The following is a 20695-nucleotide window of genomic DNA, read 5'->3' on the forward strand; positions in this document are numbered from 1 at the left end:
CAATAGAAATCTTTACCTCTGACAACACTCCAGCCCATCTAGCTGGTAGCCAATTGGTCAAAACGTTGCTATGGAGCACCCCTGGTGGTTTTAGGGGTTGGCCCATGCCCCCCCACTCAGGGAGGAGTGGAACTCCAACTCACTTGAGCTGCATGGTCCCAGATTTGTGTAATATCAAGGGTAGTCTAACCCGGACTAGGGCTATAGAGCCCTGAGCCTTCCAAAAGGTGCAAAACGGTGCCATGTCCTTTCAAGCTTCTATGTTTTATCTATTAATGCTGTCAATTACTGAATATTACTTCAATTACTTCATAGCATATATGGACCAAACCCTTGTCGACCACGGTGCCGAAGTAGAGGCTTCTGTCGAAACCCAAAACTGCACAATAATTTGTTGTGCAGCTTTGAGTGAGTTAGAAAGGATTTAAACTTGGCAAACACAACAAAGGAGGTGAAAATGATGGTAAAAGGAAAAGGTGATAGGCATGCAGCCTAAGAAAAAGAATCACGTTGGCAAAGAGCAAGCTCAAGAGGTAGGAGGAGTCTAAGAAGGTCTAGGAAAATAAAGAAGGGGCATGAAAAAACATGAGACAAGAAAATGATTAATTAGTAAATTATCAAAATGACAGTCAGACATAATTGAAACTCAACCAATTCACAACTCACTGAGCAGTATTTGTGTATTAAGTGTTTCCGGTAATGATTAGCCTATGAGTAGTGTTAGGGACAACAGGTGGACACACAAACCTATTTTGGAATAACACACTCATACAGCACTAGTAAACAGATTATGCATTTAAAATGTTTACTTTCAAATCCTACCTTCGTGCACATCATATGAATTGCGCCCACACAAAAAACAGTAATGCACTGAAGCAACTTATAAGTAATGGAAAAAGGGAACATTCTAACATGGTTATTGCATGTCATAATCCCAAGTACCTCTTTGTGCTGCTTCTAGGCGCTATGAAAGTTCAGGCAGGTTAGTAAATAAACTGCTCAATTCCAAGTTTCAAAAGTGGTTTTCTTGAGCATACCCTTTTTCAGAAAAATAAGTCTTTATTGTTTAGTCTAGATAGCAAGCCTGCTACTTTGGTCACAAGCTGTGGATAAGCTCATAGCCTGTAAGTCACCTGTGAAGGGCACCCATCCCAAAGCAACCTTCCCTGGAGTTGAAGTTGGTGCTGAAGTTGTGCCTCACTTGTCTGATATCCCAGGCAGGAAGCTCCTCTCTAACCTATGGCTTCATATGTGAGCTTTTAAAAGGTACGTCAGGGAACATGTTGCAAACTGTTAGAATAAACATTTAACAAAAATGCCCCGGCAGTGACTTCAGGATTACTTCGTAACATTTTCTACTGAAAGATAACAAGGACTGAGGCCCCCATTCAATAACCTTATGATAACTCTGTGTATTAGTAACATCTAAAAATTATATGTTCGAGCAAAGAAGTTTAACTATAATGAATGTATTTGCATAAACTTAATTATTACCATTTTGCAACAGATTTGTAACACAGAAGATCATGCTATGAATGTGCATTAGAGAAAATCACAATTATTCATATTGAAGTGAAAGCTGTTTGTAATAAAAAGAAGATATTAAATATGGGCTAGCAATGATCTGAATGTAAGGGATTTGAGAGTGAGTTCAGGAACCTTTGGGGGTCCCGGAGATTGTCAGCAGGTCAGATACGTAACCCAGTTTTCATAAGTGAAGGGCCTTCAACATGTGACAACAAAGCTTAAATTGGACCCTAGTTTCCAGCAAAAGATTCATTGAATCAGTTATGTGGTCCAAATGTATTTCTTCTAAGACTAATTGGACAGTGGAATTAAAAACTGCTTACATAGGCAACATAAGATAGGCTACAAGACCAATTAGGATGGAATTAGTGTCAATTCTGGAAATGATGAGTACATGTGCAGTTGATTATAAGAAAGAAGATGCTTGACTCCTGGGTTGGCGAAGGAGGAAGTTGGCAGTTTGGGCAATTTTGAGCAAGAACTCTCAAAGAAGAAGCCAAAAAATTAACTCAGCAGAAGAGGATGGCAAGTAGCACGTTGCATGAGCTTTTTGATGACTTATGAATCAATCCCTTCATAGGACATGCAAAAAAAGAGTAAAAATTCATTCTTTTGAAGGGTTAATTTTAGGTATTGTTCAGTTGTCCATGCAAACATCTGGGCAATGCCCCTTTGGAGTGTGTTCATGTCCAGCAATGAGGAAATGAGAAGCATTTTAAATAAAGTTGATGGCTGTTCCCATACTGATGTAATTTCATTCCAGAGCCTAACAGTAAGAGGCCAAGACATTCAACATACAAACTGAAAGGTACTGGAGATAAGATGGAGCCTCGGGGTACACCACAGGAAACTTGATCAGGCCTTGAAGTGAAATTACCCAACTTGACTAGATGAGGGTGACGGATGAGAAATGATCAGAGCGATATGGGTACTGAGCCTTTGAGGCCCAATCACTGTTCAAGAATTTTGAGGAGTATGGTGTGGTTGACAGTGTATCCTGCTAATAAATCTAATAAGACAATGAGGCAAGTATCTTCTTCATCAAGCATGTTGTGTATTTTTAAATTTGCTGTTTATGTACTGTGGTCACCTCAAAATATGAACTGAGCAACAGACAAAAGATTGCTATTGTCAATCTGTTTGTTCAATTGAGAAGACACACATTTCTCAATGACTTTGTATAATCAGGTTGTTAGTCATTGGTCGGTAGTTATTGAGTACGTCTGTGTTAGGCATTATTGTTTTTTAAAATAGGTAGAGTCTTGCCTACACTAAGACAGTCTCATCTTCGGAAAAAAAATATTTGTTGTAAACGGTGGGAAGATGGTTAGATGCTGGAGGTGGTAGATTAGTACAAGTATTTACGGTTATTGTTAACAAAGTTCAGTGAAATAAAACTATTGAAAGGATAAAGAACCAAGTTTCAGTAATTCTGACAGGATTGAAAAAATGTAACTCCTTATATGGAGGGGAAAGTATAACGCCATTGCTCAAGGGGTTAAAGGGTAAGAGTTTTAACTAGCCTGGGTGGAAGTTAGATGTTGAATCACAACAAGAATAGTATTTATGCTGGACTATATGCCTGACGAGAATCTAACATTTTAAAAAATGAGGCTTGCTCTCCTGAGATCTTCCGTGATACATGCTGTGAGCCTAGAATAAGCTGTGTGATCTTGGGAATACAACAGCCATGCACGTAATAGTTTTGTGATGGGCTGAAGCAGGGCTCGAAAAATCCACTCGACAACTCGCATTGGCGAGTTTTATTTGATCAGGTCAAGCTATTTTTAATACTTACTCGTCCCTTCTGGCAATTTGACGCTGAACAGGTGTTCTGCTCAGTTCATAGGTAAAGAGGCAATAAAATATGCCTTTAAAAATTGCTCTTATTTCACATTTGCTCTGTGTTCACAGATCGAGGTCAAAAGTCCGTTTTTCTTACAATTAATTTTCCTTCTGAATGCAGAGTTCCAGCACTTTGTAAGGTGAACTGTGAGACCTGCTGCTTAGAATGTAAAATAAAAGGATATAGGGTGTCAGGTTTTTCCTAACACGCAACACTTAAATGACTAAGTCAACTGTGCAAACATTTCAAAATATATTTCAATAGTTGTGAAAGGCCTTTTTTATATTTCTGTGTGATGAGAAAATATTTTCATAGAATCAAAACACATCAGAATACTTTACATGTAAATGTGCAAAGGATATCTTTCTTGAAACCCAATTTACACAGATTGTTAATACACTATATAGTTTTATCAGTAAGGCTCCAAGTTAGTGGAGAGGTTTTTGGAAAGTTACTGTGTGTAGATGACAATATGTTACCACATCATGGTTTGGTAATATGTTTATTAAAATTGAGTGTTTAAACAAACTGAGAAACACTCCTGCCCTGATGGCAATGTTGTTAGTAAACCAAAAGAAATCCTAGGTTATGTGGGCTAGACCTCATGGGTATGTGGGCTAGATTCTTGTGATGCAAGCAGCAAACTTTAGTCGATTTAATCAAACAAAAGAGGTTTTTTACTGCAGAAATGCTGAGCTCACATATTTCAAGGTGCATTCATATGTGAGAATTAAGAACAAGTTGACTCTGTAAACTATTTGCCTAGGATCACATAATTTGAGACCCGTTTACTGGTCAAGTACATTATAGTTAAGTAGAGTAGATTATTTAAGTTACTCGAATTGCAGGTATAGTAACATTTTTATGATTTTGCGAGTCCGAGTTATATTTATGAATTTCCTAGTTTTAATCACAGATATGCTATATTTAGTTGACAGCCTGGAATCAGTCTGGGATGGAAATGGAAGGGCTTTATGGAAGCCTAGTTTGCTCAATAAGCTTTAAATATTCAGCTATGCATTTATTATTATAATTCCCATTTTCATCTTTCACCCGCCCCTAGAAATGGAAGCCTGTGTTTATTTAGTGATAAGAACACATAAGGACACCATTACACTCCTCGGTCAGACAGTCCCTGGTCCTAGTTTGAGCACTTGGTGGATTTTAACAAGTTTTGGAAAGTGATGTATAAAGTAGTATAATATTTTGATCTGTATGTGTGGTGTTTTAGCAGTTGCTTTAAGTTTGTTGCCTGTAAAACAATAACGCTTACTAATAATAAAACTTCAACAGAAAACAGTTGAGGGCACAAAAGAAATAAATAATTGTTAACCTTTTAGTCAAGCCCAAGTCCATGATTCCTGGTGGATTCGACCAAGAACATTTATGCATACAAAAACTACTGAAAATGCACAAGACTAATGGGACTACATTTCCCATGGTTCTCTGATGGCAGCCATTTGTTGTTACAACTTTAAAAGGAGACTTTAGCATGCCTACATTCTCCTAGAATCCAGGATGGAGGGGTAGCCTGTGTTCTTTGTTTCCGACAATGGACCTTGTCTGTAGCAGAGAGGCTTTATACTGGAGACTTACTTTTGTGGCTCCCTGGCTGGTGGTCGACCAACAAAGGAGCAAAGCTGTACTCTCAAGGCTTTCCGATCAAATAGTAAGGCATAACTTGGGGTGCAACATGCAGGTGATTGTTGCAGGAAATAGCTCTTAAAAGGAGTATTAAATATGGGGGGAGAATAGGCCCAGCACCGAGAACATAATCTCCTGTAACTTTACTGACTAGAGATGTTACCTAACAGCATTTAATGTTTTTAGGGCCTGCATACTGGTATAACTGTCAATAGACAGAAGACACACGAGGAGCAATCTGGTTGATCAATCACACATGATTCTCTGCAGACAAATAACTGCAAGGAATCCTAATGGTCTGTGGGGATTTGTGGGTAAAAGGGACTCACTTCCCATACATAATACTGCAGTAAGGAGGCAGGACATACTGCACGGGAACAAACAGCCTTTAATGAACAAACACTTTTGTTTCACATTTCAGACTTCTGTATTTCCAGCATGCCTTTCCCCAATTCCCCACCCCTTGTTTGCCCGCTACGAACATACGTGATACCGCAATACATTCAGTGCTGCCAAAAGCAAGGATTTTTGGTAAGGCACTGTCCCTGAGTAATATGGAATTGATATAAGGGTATGATTGCGCTAATGTAAAAACAGTAGTTGTCAGGGGCTGCACCTCCATTAGGACAGAGGAGTCTCGCCCCACTAAGAAAAATAACCCCCTCCTCCTCAAAGCCTCAGAGATGAAAAACAAATGGTAATAAACTTAATTTATTACCATTTTATTTTTCATCACCAAACCGAAAGTCAGGACGGGGTAGGGCAAATGAAGCAGGAGGGAGGATTGGTGGGCTGGCTGTGAACTTAGGTTTAAAGTGTACACTTCTCTTTGGCCAGCTGTTCTGCGACAGCCCACCAGACATGCACATTTTAAACCTCTCTAACCCAGCTGTCTTAGACAGCTGGGTTAGAGAAAGCACAGACCTCTAGTACTCTTGAGAACACCGAGAGAAGCCACTCCCTCCAGTCTAGGTGTTTCTCTCATGTTGGTTACCAGCATGAGATCAGTGCCAGGATTGGTTAGGCAAATTGGCTAGAGTCCGCAAAGCCTGGATGAGAGACCTCCAGAACATGGACCAGAGCAAGAAGGGCGTTGGACGTCGTGCAGCAAGCAAGGTAAGTGGCTATTTCTTTTTACCGATAGCCACCACTCACCTTGCATGCATGCACCCACCCACCACCTATTTCCCCGTCCCCCCACTCTTCCTAGTTGCCAGCTGCTGCTGGTAATTCCAAACATCATTGGCCAAAACTGGTGTACCAGCCAAATTTTGCTCTTGTGTGAAATAAATATCAATATATTACCCAACATCCATCGCTGTTGAACAGTGATCAAGTGAAACATTTTGTCTAAAGTCATTTGTCCAGTCTGTGTTATCATTCTTACTACTACCCAATAACCCATACCTGGTTTGTAAATGAGCCTCAATATGGGTGTTATTTAACTTTGTTGAAATAACATCGAAATTTCTGAGTTTACACAGATTAGGGATGTCCTGGAGGGAAAGATATTTGCCTCAAAATGTGTTTAAACAAAGATGAGTGGAACCAAGTTCAGGTCTATGGATCCACAAATTTGCAAATAGATCTCGAAATTAAAAACAGAATAAAGAAAACAAAAAATAGCAATGCATCTATGCATGCAAAAAGCCATTTGTTAGTCTCTCTAACTAGCACTCCTGCAGCTCATTGTCACAAGAAGGTCTGTGTAGGTCTGGTTTCACTTTCAGTGTAGCTCTCAGAGCCTGATGCGCTCTGCTGGTTTTGGGAGTGTAAGACCCTGTGACCAGAGAGTGTGCATTTCTGATGGCTACATTCAGCTGTTTCAATGTAAGTGGGCATAATGCATGACACCTGCATCCACAGCTGGCTGCAAACTAATAACATATCTATAGAACAATGCATTGGGGGACGAGTGTATGGAGTTTGGGCATACACTGCAGTAAATCCCACTATACACAGTCATGTGCAATGCAACCGGTCCCACAGAAAGTAGGGCGCAGGATGTTGCACGAGACAAGCAGCTTCCTCAAAAAAATGCTCTTAATGGAAAGTTACAATTTAATCTTCTCATAAGGCAGCAATGCATGTTTAAATAAAACTCATCTCATATATTAATTTACTGTTTTAATAACTAAATAGAATGGACAAGACTCTCATATTTTCCAGTTAAGATTAGATGAACAAACTGATCCCCTGCAATGCAAACCTCTGCAAAATCATTATTTTAATTGTTTATCTTGATTTACATGTCATCTTTTTACTAAAGTCTACCATCATTGTCTTTATTTATATTGTGTGTGCTGCGCTCATTGAACGTATAGGACACAATCAACTACATAAAGTAGCAGACATAGAAGACTGAAGTGAAGGGAGTAGCTTAGCACTGTAAATTTACCATTTGTATTAAAAAAAATCTTATGGGGGGAAAGAATCTCTCAGAACGCCTTTAGGGAGGCCTAGGCTTTCCCAAAGTACATTTCCTAAGTGCTGTTGTTTCACAAATTCCTAAACAACCTATGACCTTTTAGATTATTTATCTGGAAAACTGAAACACACAACTGAAGCTCCTTCTGCTGAAGACTGTGGGAGAGTGAAACTTCAAAATCGCGTGCTTTGAGAATTTTTGCTGGGTCCTTATAAATTACTTGTTTAATTTTCAGCAGATGGCACTGGAGGAAAAAAGTGAAATCAGCATTGGCAAAGTTAGCAGATCTGACTTTTCGTAAGGGTTGTTAGGTGAAGTTGGGGTGTTAGTGAGGTGATTGTTGCCCCTAGCTGTCCTAGAATGAAAACTGCATAATTAAGTAACATCATTGGCTAAAAAGAATATATGAGTTGGATTGCCATTGCTAAACAAAATGCATTACAAAAAGCAAGCTGTTGTCTTAAAAAGATTGTTATAAAAAATGGTCAGAAGATGAAGTTTGGGATGTAAACAGATTAATTAAAAGGCATGTGTAGCTATATTTGTAATAAAGGGCCAGTACTTGTGTTGCACCTCAAGGAAGCCTTTATACCTGTATGTCTTCACTTTGGGAACAAACAAGATATAAATTCAGCATGTTAACATAACATCAAAGAAAACAGAATGAAAATTGATGTACGATTAGGAACTAGGACTATGTTTTTGTGACAGGCTTAAGCTTCCAAACAGCATGCACTTCCTTAACAAACAGAAACATAAATTAGCATTTTATAAGTTGGTGTGCCAGCAAAGAAGATTCATCAAACAATACAAAGTGGCTCTCAGTTACAAGCTTTACATTGTGGCACATTTGCAGTCTAACAATAGAATAAACTTATGTCTTATCACTGAAGTATAACAGAAACACAAATGGGACAATGTAATATATATACAAAATGCCATGGCTAGATGCATAGTCTATTCAAGCAATGGCAAACTATGAAACACATATGAAAGCCACTTGCTGAATGGGGCTAGCCTAATACAACCTCCTTTTCTCTAGTACTTGTTATTGTGCTTTTTTTTGAAGAATTGATAAGGAATTCAAATTTAGCCACATCTAAAAACGGGGAACACCAGGCCATAATCTGAAGAGGCTAAAAAGAAATATAACACATGATTATTAGTGAACCACATTCGGTTGGGCTTGAAACCTAGGTACAAAACAAGACCTGCCTCATACCAAAACATGCTCCGCCAAAGTGCAACCTTTCAAAGGTAGGACTAGCTGACTCAAAATGTGAGTTCTTCTATATAGTGTAGAAGGAAAATGTTGTAAATTCAAAGCACAGCTGATTTTATTTGCAAAACATTAACATTCCTGTATAAAATCCAATTATACCCTTCTTAGAGGGAAAAACAAGGCAAGTGTCAGAGATGAGCAGATAACAAGCTTCTATGAAGATAAACGAACTCCCATTATGAAAATCTTCTTCCCCATTTGGAATTAACAATAAATAAAAGATTCCAAAACATTAATAGAAAAGGCTGTAAATGTGAAATAAATACCTGCTAAAGCAGTCTCCCAGGAGCACACAGCTCTCTCTGAACACAGTTAACAGCTTATCCTTCTCTTCTGCGTCCTTTAGGTTGTGGTCCATCAGAGCTGCTCTCACCAACAAATGAGCCTCACTTAGAAGATGGATGCTGCTCTGGGTTCGAACAGTTCTAGATTTTGTGCTGTACTCCACCTGGAAATGAGCAGCAATTAAATTATGGCATCACTTTTTGAAACAAAAACAACTGTAGTAAAAAGTTTAAAGTCTACATTAACAGCAGGTGTAGCTGAAGGCAAATTAAAATTAAAGACATTAAAAATGTCACCACAGTAAACATAGTGGGGCCAGCATAAACAGGTTTCATACCATTTCTTTGTAAAGCTGGCTTGCAGAAATTAAATTCACTACGTATAAATTCCATCCTGGTTCTGCTTCAACGGGTGGCTCACGCTTAGCAAATATGGACTTCCTAGAACTAGAGAAAACAAAGCAACTTATTTTAAAAAATGACTATTGCACTGAGTTAATTGTGTGAATGAGTCTGACCTTCTCCAAGAGGATTAGGACGGGGTGGGGCCAAATTATATATACATGTGTGTTCAAGAAAACTGCTTGTGTTCCATAAGCGCTGTGTGCCACGCTGGATAGCCAATGATCATTCTCTTCATTCACCCCTAAAACCTGCCCATTAGTACTTGCTGGACTGGGTTTTATTTTTTAGCCCTATCCCATATGGCAAGTCCAGAGCTGCAAGTCTACACAGTATTGTGGAAGACTATGTAAAGGTTGCTCAAAATGTGGAATGGTACCAATATTTTCATATATGTACCTAATAAAATGCATGGTGCTCTTCGACTTTCGAATGACATCCCACCCATCATGATTTTTCACCTAAATCTGACTCATCTTCATTGACTATGAAAATTACTTCTAACACAAGTTGTACTATTGTACCAAAACAAACCAGAAAGAGTGCAAATCCCCACTCACAAATCTTTGAGAAACCAGTGACATCTCACTAATTCAGTTCATATTAGATTTAGTTTTAGTGCCGGGATTGCTAATGTGATACTTTTTCTCCCATAAGTATCCAACTTTCAGAATTTTCTACTTGGTTCATGCATAATGCTGCTTGCCAAGCAGTTTGCTCAGTGAGATAAGCGTTACTGCCAAGACCTAGATGTAACCTGCAGGTCATACATTCCAATGACTAAAGACAGACTCTACTTTTGATCCTTCCGAGGCTGAGAAGGTGAATGCTAATAACAACCTGATATTTACAACAATGTGAAACAGCAAATAATGTGGTAGCATGTGGAATGGAACACAAAATAATACACAAATTACCAAATATTCTGATTTATCTCACATCAAAATAGTAGTTAAATATGGATAGACTGGTCGATTACGTGAAATGCTTCCAAAGATATTATACAGAACATGATTAATATACACTTGATATAATCAAATAAGCTAGAGCACAACCTGGCATTTTAATTAGGACACAAGAACAGTACAGAAAGTTAAGAAACTTTGTATAAGCTAAACATAAATTTTCTTGCTGCCTACAGGACGTCTTCCCTAATACACTACTGACCAATCCTTTTAACCCACATGGGTGCACACTGAAAGACTACTTTGTATGAATAGATAACTTAGCGCAATGCATTTTGTCATATAGATAATATGAAGAACTGTGTTTTATAAAAAATAGCATTTACTCATACAATTAGCACCATTATAGTTATGTCAGTGAGGAAGAATATTATTAAAACTTAACTGGCACAGCAATAGGGAATATTTTCAGCATTACATTACTGGAAAACTATGCACAATACTGAGAAACCTAATGGAGCCGAAAAGTGTGATGCCATAAAGCAAATCAAAACATACAATTTGAGTTTGCTCTCATTATAGCTAAAATACAGTGTTCTGAAAACCCACCAAGAAGAGTAGCCTAAAGAAAGGGAACTTAAAGGCAACTGCTACCAACAAGCACATATTTCAGACTTGTGAATAGACACTTACCTAGGTATTTTAGGCAGCTTCACTCTCTCTGAGTAATCTTCCATGTTAGCCTTTGTAAGAAGAATCACATGGTTTTTGAAACGGCAAATAGTTTTCAGTCCTATGAAGAGCTGCATTCGTAAAGCACACACATCCAGTGTTACCGGTGGACATGTCTACAAATAAGAGCACAGGAAGATCCAATTTCAATGATTAGGAGAAGCTGGAATGAAATTATCACTAAAAACGCAATGACAGAATTCAATGTTGGTTAGTGTGACTAAGATCAAACTTGACAATATTAATAAGATATTGTGGCTGGTGTACATAAAGCTCATTTTGTTTCTTCCAGTGTGCCCTTAACTCAAAATTCTCACTGAAATCACATTGAATGTAGGACCATATAGCTGTATAATGATTTTGGAAACATGAAAATACTATCAGGAATATTGAATAAAACTATGATTGCTGTTCTACATTTTCGATTTTGAGCAAGAAAGCTGATCATTCCAGCCATTTCTTGAAATGGTTACTGGTGCTGCAGTCACAAAGTTGTCTAACAAAATGTAATACCACTGTAATGCTCAAAGTACACAACAAAACTGAAATATGAAAGCAAGTAAAACAAATTCTAGTAACCAGGAATGGTTTCATAACTGGGCTAAGCCAAATTTAAAAGCTAGTTCTCCAAGTGGTTAAGGCATTCAGTTTGGCAGAATCTCAAAGGCTGAATCAAAACAGCTTTGTGGTAAGTGAGGATCTCTGGGAAAACAATTACTAATCCTGGACCAGAGACCTGAGTGCTACCAATTTAGGAATAACATTTTATTTATTTTTTTAAATCACAGTCTTTCATTTTGTCCGATTTTTAATTTAGAACCTCTTTATGAATGCAACAGGTACACATGACTACGTTTTTTTCTGTTTCCAGGGGTTTACTATTAGAAGGTTTGTGATAAAGGGTGTAGAGGTAGGAAGAGGTGCCTCTTGTTAGGATGTACATGGGCTCTAACAACTACGTCTGCATAGATTGTTGTGTTACTTTTGCCTCGGTGTGGACCTGTTGGTTTTAAAGCTATAGGTTTTTGGCTTGAACACTCTGTTCGCCCTTTTTCAATGGTGCTGGTGCCATGAACCATTTATAGAAAAATTCAAAATATATTGATTTTCTTAAGTGCAGAAAATCACTCTGTTGTATTCCTTCTATATCCTCTCCCCACAGTGTCTTCTCAGTATATCTTGTAGAACCCTATAATTACCTGAAAGCCACCTATTGCATTTACAAAGCTGAGGTCACCTTACCTACCACTCACGTACCTTCCATCTGCTTTGGTTGCATTAGGGAAACATTTTCCTTAAGTTGCCAAAAATTCCTCTTCAATAATGCTTTGTTCTGAATATGCTGAAATCATGGATCTGTCCTTTCCCATCTATTCCATGTTCTTGCCTTGTAACCAACTTTGATGCTTTGTAGGTTTGCCCATTTTAGCTTGCTTAAACCTTTGTGCTAGCTTCTCTGTCCACTGTGATTGCACTTCTAGGACGTTGGCCTAGTTTCAGTAAACATGTTTTACATCAATTCCACATAAGTACATAGTTCTTAAATTATGTTTGCTCATATCTCAGTGTACAATGTAAAGATAACTCAAATGAATGCTGTTGTTGAATCCACCGTCTTGTTGTTATATGGTGAATGTGTTCTGATTCAAGGATCCTTGTGCACTCAATTTAAACATTCATTGCTCTCTTCGCCCTTGTGTATTCAGCTGGAATCTAGGCATCTGATGACCTACTGTTGGATCCTCTAGTCATATCAGATTAAGTCACTGGCTTCCTCTGCACTCTCTCTCGCTCTACAGCACAGTCTGGGCAATAATCTCATATGCTGCAATGCCTTGCAATGCAGAATCTACTTTATACATCACCACTTGTCTGTGAATTTACCCTTTCCTAATACAAATGATTGAAACAATCTGATAATTAAAGTGTTAAAAGATGGAGGAATCTGGAGCCTCTTTGCAAAGTCTGTCTGGATTTAAACTATTTGACAAGTAACAATACATTTGGTATCCTCTTCAATATTACTGAAGTAAGTAGATATGGAAGAACTGTTGGTGCAGCTTATGGACTTAAGACATAATAGTCATTTTATAGTCACTTTATCTCGGAATTCCCTACCCCAAAGGAATGATGGGGGCATGAATTGACTGCATCTCAGAAGGGGTAAGAAAAATGGTCCTATGTAGAAAATAGTAGAACAAGTTATACTATAAGAGAAATAGTGTCCAGAGTGGATCGCTATTCACAAGAGCAGAATCGGAGATCAATGACAACAAAATTGAAGAATCTATCAACCGCAGTCATACACTCCATGGTCCTTCTGTAGATTTCTAGATAATATTACTTAACTGATACTCTAGGAAGGCTCAAATTCATTTAGAGTCAGATATTACGTGGGTTCGTCAGGTAGTGTCTGAATAGGTAGCAAATCAGTCAATGCCAGTGGGTTTGTTTCTGGGCAATCCCTATCAAACCTCCCACCCCTGACTCCCAAGACCATGCACCACAGAACAGAACAATTAGCTGTATCACTTTAAGAACATTTCAGTTCCATGAAAGCTTTTAGGAAGTTTAGAAGAGATGTAGAGACGACTCAGAGACAGTTTTATCCGAGTCTGGGTAATGATTACAAAAGTTGTTTTTAATATCTACACCGTACCTTCATAGTGGTATCAATATATGGATCCTCATCGCGTGCTGCTGCTGCACTGCATCGTACCGTAAAACACTGCAAACTGTTGCTAAAAGAGATAAAAACTGTTAGATACTGTTTGGTATCACAACATCAACCTGCAACAAAACTGACTGCATGATACTGACTTCCACTATATTGCTAAGGTAAAAAGATGCAGATTGGGAATAGTAAACCTATTTTCCGCTATGTATGCTTCCCTTGACAATACTGTTTGCGTGCCTTGATGACAGGAAGCTTACATCCTGCGTATCAGGAGCACTTCTCACTTTTCCCTCCCCAGGTCGGTCATGTCTCTCATGGCAGCTCAGAGCAAGAAAAACCAATGTAGGACACCCTGCTCTTAGCAGAGAAAGGGCATCTGCCAATTTGATGTAGCAATGCTGTGGTAGATGAACAGTCGGATCAGGGGAATCCACAGGCTGAGACTTCACCAGCCGAAACCCACCAACTCAAAATGAGGAGGAGGAACAGCAAGTTTGGTGAAGTGTATGTTGGCCCGAGCAGTACTACTACCAGATCAGTATCAGTAAACTTTCCTCTTATAGGAAATAGCCAGGTTTAAAAAGGGATTCTGTACCAAAGGAGCGGTCTTTCTCAGTGCTAGAATTCTGCTCCTCAAATACCTTAATGATACTCGATCCACTAACCTTTATCAAGAGCTGCCCCATATCCTTTAAAATATACCACTTAGTTGAAGGAGACTTACAGTAATGGAGGGTAAAGTTTACTGACTTCCATGGAACAGACCTTCATTTTACCATATCCTGTGTGCAGTTTTTAATGTGTCATGAAGCTATTACAATGCAGAGTGGAGAGCAACTGAACAAATGCAGGTACTGGTTACCAGTGTGTTCCCGTCACCCTTCTCTTCCTCAGCAACATTTTCTACAAGAAATGCCAGCCCAGTGTCTTACATCAGCCAGTATGCCTTCGCATTTCCATGGAACCTAGAACAGGGCTGAAAAATAAGGGTGCCAATACCACAGACAATTTGTTTGATGTGCTCACCCGCAGGGCTGACTCAGTCAAGTGATATGAATGCTTTCCAGACTCAGGCCAGTTTGAACTACTGATGCCACTCAATCCCCACACAATAAGGCAGTGTGGAAATGTTCAAGTGCAGAACCCTCCACTGCTGCTGCGACAGAAGATCCTTCCGAAAGGGGAGTCTGATGGGTGGACATGCTCAGCAGCTCGGGACACCAGACTCTTCATGCCCAGTCCGGAGCCACAAGGATTATTTGGGCCCAGTCGTTCTTGCCCTTCTTGAGAAATCTGGGCAGAAGTAGTATGGGCAAGAAGGTGTACAAGAGTCCTGAGTTCCACTTGAGACAAAAAGCATCTCCAAACGATTGTCGTCTTGAAAACCCCAACGTGCAAAACAGCTGACATTGCGCGTACTTTGCAGAGGCAAACAGATGTGACCAAGGCTCTCCCCACTACTGAAAGAGACCTTGCGCCACCTCCAGATGGAGATGTCATTTGTGATCCACTAGGCATTTTGGGCTCAGTTCGTCTGCTCTGGCGTTCAAAGATTCCGACAGATGTTGAACCACCAGGGATATGCCCTGCTGTTCCAGCCATATCCAGAGACACAGGGCCTCTTGACAAAAGGTCCACAACCCCACCCCGCCCGGCTTGTTGCAGTACGGCATGGCCGTGTTGTTGTCTGTGAACACCTGCACCATCTTTCCCTTGATAGAAATGCTTGTGATGCTAGTCGGATCGCCCGGAGTTCCAACTGGTTGATGTTGAGTCCAGATTCCACCGGAGACCAGATGCCTCTGATCTTCACCTCTCCCAGGTGACCACACCATCCCAGGAGTGACGCATCTCTCACTTCTGTCAGAACTGGGTGGGAAAGGGTGAGGCATCTGCCTCTGTCCCAATTGTGATTTATTAACCATCAATGCAGATCTTTTGCGGTTCCCTCTGAAATCGGGACCTTTTTGGGGAGATTCCACTGGTGCTGCGCCCACTGGAACTTCAGGTCCCAATGCAGAGCCCAAATATTCCATCTGGCATGTGTCACCAGAAGGATGCATGTGGCCATGAGGCCAGCAGCCTCCGAGCCATTCTCACTGAAATCCAGAATACAGGCTGAAACATCAGTATTATAGCCTGAATATTCTGGGCTCACTGCTCCAGAGGATAAGCCCCAAACCGCACCGTGTTCAGAACAGCTCTGAAGAAAGGGAGTATCTAAGAGGGAGTCAAGTGTGACTTCGGCACGCTTATAATGAACCCATGCTAATGCAGGAGGCCTTTCATAGTCTGGAGGTGGGAGACGACACCCTGGTGCGAACCCTCCTTTAACAGCTAGTCATCGAGATAGTGGAAGACTAAAACCCCTGATCTCCGTAGATGAGCTGTAACCATTGCCATCACATTGGTAAACACCCGAGGGTGCTGGTAAACCCAAAGGGGAGCATGGTGAACTGAACTGGTGAATCACAAGTAACGTCTGCGGGCAGGCAGGACGGGGATATGAAAATAAGCATCCTGCAGGTCCAACACTACCATACAGTCTCCTGGGTCCAGGGCAGAAAGAACCTGAGCCAAGGTGAGCATCTTGAACTTCTCCTTCTTGAGGAAGAGACTGAGGGACTGAAGGTCTAGGATAGGGCAGAGGCCCTTGTCATTTCTGGGTACCAGAAAGTAGTGGGAATATCAACCACAACCTACTTCTGGCATGGGAACCCTCTCTGTGGCTCCCTTGGCCAAGAGTGCCATAACTTCCTTGCGGAGAAGGGATAAGTGATCCGCCATTATCAGATCATAAGATGGTGGCATGGGTGGAGGAGTAGTCTCGAAGGGAGGGAGTATCCCAATCAGACTATCTACAAAACCCACCTGTCTGACGTGATGCATTGCCAATGGAGCAGGTGATGGCGACTCCTGACACCAACTTGCCCATGGTTGAGGTGAGTCAGACTAGGAAGCTTTAGAGGCTGCTGCAGAGGCGGGGTAGCGGACTGTCCAAACCGGTGGCCACCTGATCCACAAGGTTGGTGAATCCCAGCACCCTTGGCAACACAGAGGCTGCGCAGCATGTGTGGCATGGTTGCTGACACGGTTGGAGGTCCCTTCCGTAGCCACAAAAGGGACAAAAGGCAGACTGGGGGAGTTGGGGGGCTGCCGCGAGGCCCAAGGACCTGGCCGTAGCCCAAGAATCCTTATAGCTTTCCCGCGTCTGCCTTGTCTCCAAAGAGACGGGTGCCATCCAAGGGCATGTCCATCAAGGAAGCTCAGACATCCCCTGAAAAGCCAGACGCCTTCAGCGAGGCGTGGCGCCTTAGGTCCACTGTTGATGAAACCGCTCTGACCAGTAAGTCAGTCATGTCCAGCCTGTAATGGATTGTTAACATTGCTGCATCTCTCCTATCTGCAACAGCCTGAGAGAGTACAGACCGGGCTTCCTCCAGGACCTGTCGCAGCCCTTGCACAAACCTGTGTCCCACAGCGTGTGGGAATAATGCCCAAAAGGCATGCAGTGTTCATGGATTGCAGTCCAAGGTTGGTGGAAGAAAACATCTCCTTCCCAAGTGAGTCCAACCTTTTGGATTCCCTATCCAGGGAAGCAGAAGGGAACACGCCCTGGGAAGTAGAGGCTTGGAGCACCAAGCTCTCAGCAGTGTTGTGCTTCGTCAAGAAACTTGGGTCGCCTGGTGGAGGGCGATGGTTGCAGGCGATCTTACTGTTCACAGGAGCCCCTGTGTTGGGTTTGGACCAGGTACCCAGTAGGATGCCCATGAGTACCTCATTAAACGGGAGCTGGGATTCTGAGGCAGAAGCTCCAAGTTGAAGCACCTCTGTAAAGAGCTTAGCCTTGACGGTCACCGAAGGCAGCTGAAGTTCCAGGACCCCAGCAGCTCTTCTCACTAACATAGCATAGGATGCTCCCTCCCGCATATCCATTGTAGGGGGAGAAAGTATGCCAGTATCTCGAGAAGTATCCAGTCCGCTGGCCTCACCCAAGTCTTCACGTCAGTCCATAGTGTCAAGGGACTAGTATTCTAAAGGGTCCAGATATACATCACATTAATTCCTGAGGCCTGACCCTTAACAAAAGGGCTCAGGATCCTATCTAGGAGGCAGGTCTCCTGTCGGCCTCGAAGACAGCATCGTACGATGCCCATCCAGCTACGTGTCGGACACAGGGATCACAATGGGGATGGTGCTGCCTGTGGGCGCCTGGGACTGGGGTCACGTAAGAGTGGGGTGGTATGACCAATGCTGGTCTGGATCCTGGACTGGATCCTTGTGTTCCCGTCTGTGCAGAGGAAGAAGCCACCAGTGCAGAATCCTAAGGGGCCCCTTCTGACTCTACAGGGCTCTAAGGCGAGCCAGCAGTGCCCAGCTGACCAAAAAGGATGTGCCTGGCCTCATAAAATTCTCTAAGTTGGGCAGGGGTCGCTCCGGCTCCCAGAAACTCTGGGAGGTGTGGAGTCAGCAGGCTCCGCAGAGCGAGGCCAAGAACGTCAACACTGCCTCATCTTGTCAGCCGACAGACGGGGAGAAGTCAAAGAGCTCTTTGACTTCTTGGACTTCCACTTATGCCTGGACTTACCCGATTCCCCCTAAAACTTGGAGAGGTATGACCAAGATGGAGGACACCGCAACCGATCCCTGGACCTTCCTCTCGACTTGTGCAGAGTTGAGCGTCAGGCCACCATCAACTTTAGGGACCGCTCCCTCAAAGCCTTCGGATGCATAACCTATCACTTGGGGGACGACTTTGGGTTGTGGTCACACCAAAGACACATGAGATGGGGATCCGTCACAGACATCACCCAATGAAAGGATCCACAGGTCTTGAAGATGGTCCTCCTGGATGACATCCCCCACACATCTTCACGAAAAGTTGGAAAAAGCCAGTAAAAAAAAAAAGTGACAGAGGGTTAGCTCTCTTTGGATCAGCGCGTGCTGACACGTAAAGAAAAGAACTGATGTCAGTGCACGGAGGTGGCACCTACATAGGAACTGCGGTGTTATATCTGGTGCAAACGACACTAACAACGGATTCAGAGCCAATCGATGCCACCTAACCCCATGCAGGGGTACTGCTCACGAAAATCTATGGATCTAGTCTGATGCCTGGGGGAAATTCAAAAGTAAGGAATCTGCAACTAGAAGCCTCAATCAAATATTGAGGCTAACTTGATGTCAAGAGAAATTATTTTATGATCGTTGCATGGAAAGACCACTATCTCAAGGTTAGTTAGCAAGCTAAACATCGGAGAAAGAAGAAAGATTATAATCGATTAAATGGGTCGTCTTAACACTCTTATATGTGAAATGAGCAGGGATATCACTGGGCAATCTTCAGTTTATGATTATATACCCATTATCACTACATGAGCCCACGAGAAGCTTACCTCTCCTAACAGGGTGGATAAAAGGGACTATGCATGTTTACAACTTCCTCCCAGTCGATAGCTGTAAAAAGGATAACAGCATGATAGTGGATTTCAGCATTAAAGCCCCCCACATCTAGCAAATTAACAATGTTCTCACCTTTCATAGTTTGAGAGATAAAATGAAAGAACGACCTGATAAGAAAGTCAGAAGCAGAGCCGGGTGGAAGATAGAGAATTATAAGTAAATACTTAACTGACTTCAAGCTCTCCATACCCCTAGTGCTAAATGATAAACATTGTAGAAGGTTCAAAACATGAGTAGAGGAATTGTATGACAAAGTATACTCCGTACTAAGAAGAATAGAACTACCTCCACTGGCATGGCCTTTCTTTACTTTTTAGCAGGACAGCTAATTACATAATAATTTGCACAGTCAAAAGGCTTCTCACACCAGGTCCTTTGAAAACAGATAATCTATGCGCTCAGAACAGTCAGAAAACTGAGCTTCTGAGATCTGCTGGAGCATCCAGCTAAATACCACAAAACAATTTTAAAACTCATCGTAAACAACTTAAGCTGTGTGTGGCCATTTGTACAGTTGCTACTGAAAGCCCAAGATAACCGGTTCCACTTGGACAACTTATCGTTAGTGCAATCCATGCACCCATGCCATCATCCTGGAGGGTGACTAATCTCCCTTTTGGCCCAACTGTGATCTGCATTGATTTAGCATTATTTAATAAAACATCCATCTGGGCCTTACCAATTTTCAGAGGAGCACCATTCTCATTACCCTAAATTATATCAAGGCTAGTTGAGCACCCATCTGGATAAAAAGGGAAACTATCTATGCCTCTACGTAAGAGGCAATCACAGTTTTGTAAAATCAAATTTACACTAGCCTTAGAATTAAATTTGCCTCGATCTTTTCTCATTTACAGAATTCCAAAAAATTATCTGAAACATCACTGCTCCTTATCATCCCCAAAAGACCTATATCAATATATCAGATAAGAATTTTATTAGAACAGAATGTCATCATCAAATAAAACAGTAAAAACAAAAGTCATGGGGGGATATCATGTTTCTAAGGCAGTGTGGAATAAATTTGCAGTGATATGGGCAATAAGATGTGCGTTCGGATAAAAAGTATCTACAGTACGAGGCTGGCTCAGTATATGGTGTACTCCTATAGGTGAGGCACTCTGTACTGAGTGCAGGCAACCCTTAGTGATAGTGTACGCGGCTCTAGATAAACAGAGCTCTTATAGGGTAGCTGTGGAGAGCAGCTAAGGCTTATCCAGGAGGGTGTAAAGTGGTTGCAAATACCACCCAGGAAGGTCAGTGAGGTACACACAAAAAAGAACCACAACAGTGTTGGAAAAATATGTAATATTTATTATAACACACACTCTAGAACTATACAAAAATATACTTAGAAACAGGTAAGTAAAGGCATAAAATAACATCGGCCCCTATTGGTGGGGGAAGGGGGAAAAACATATACTAAAGAAATGGGATGCAAAATTCCCTTCCAACCCACACTCCCATCCAAGGACCCTTAGGACTGGGGAAGTACTAAAACCCCA

The 20695-nt window shown here is 41.5% G+C and overlaps 1 protein-coding gene across 2 annotated transcripts in view; it reads right to left on the reverse strand.

Moving 5' to 3' along the window:
* HPS3 (HPS3 biogenesis of lysosomal organelles complex 2 subunit 1) overlaps nucleotides 1-20695 on the reverse strand; it is a 219599-nt gene that overhangs the window by 83635 nt on the left and 115269 nt on the right. The window contains exons 6-9 of one of the 2 annotated variants that reach the window (XM_069213380.1): nucleotides 13710-13791; nucleotides 11012-11166; nucleotides 9350-9458; nucleotides 8994-9175 (exon numbers count right to left, since the gene is read on the reverse strand). In XM_069213380.1, coding sequence (XP_069069481.1) covers nucleotides 8994-9175; nucleotides 9350-9458; nucleotides 11012-11166; nucleotides 13710-13791 — 528 coding nt within the window. The remainder of the gene's footprint in view (nucleotides 1-8993; nucleotides 9176-9349; nucleotides 9459-11011; nucleotides 11167-13709; nucleotides 13792-20695) is intronic. The other variant, XM_069213381.1, reaches the window with a different exon arrangement.

The sequence above is a fragment of the Pleurodeles waltl genome, chromosome 11 (genome assembly GCF_031143425.1).
Source record: "Pleurodeles waltl isolate 20211129_DDA chromosome 11, aPleWal1.hap1.20221129, whole genome shotgun sequence".
Lineage (NCBI taxonomy): Eukaryota > Metazoa > Chordata > Amphibia > Caudata > Salamandridae > Pleurodeles > Pleurodeles waltl.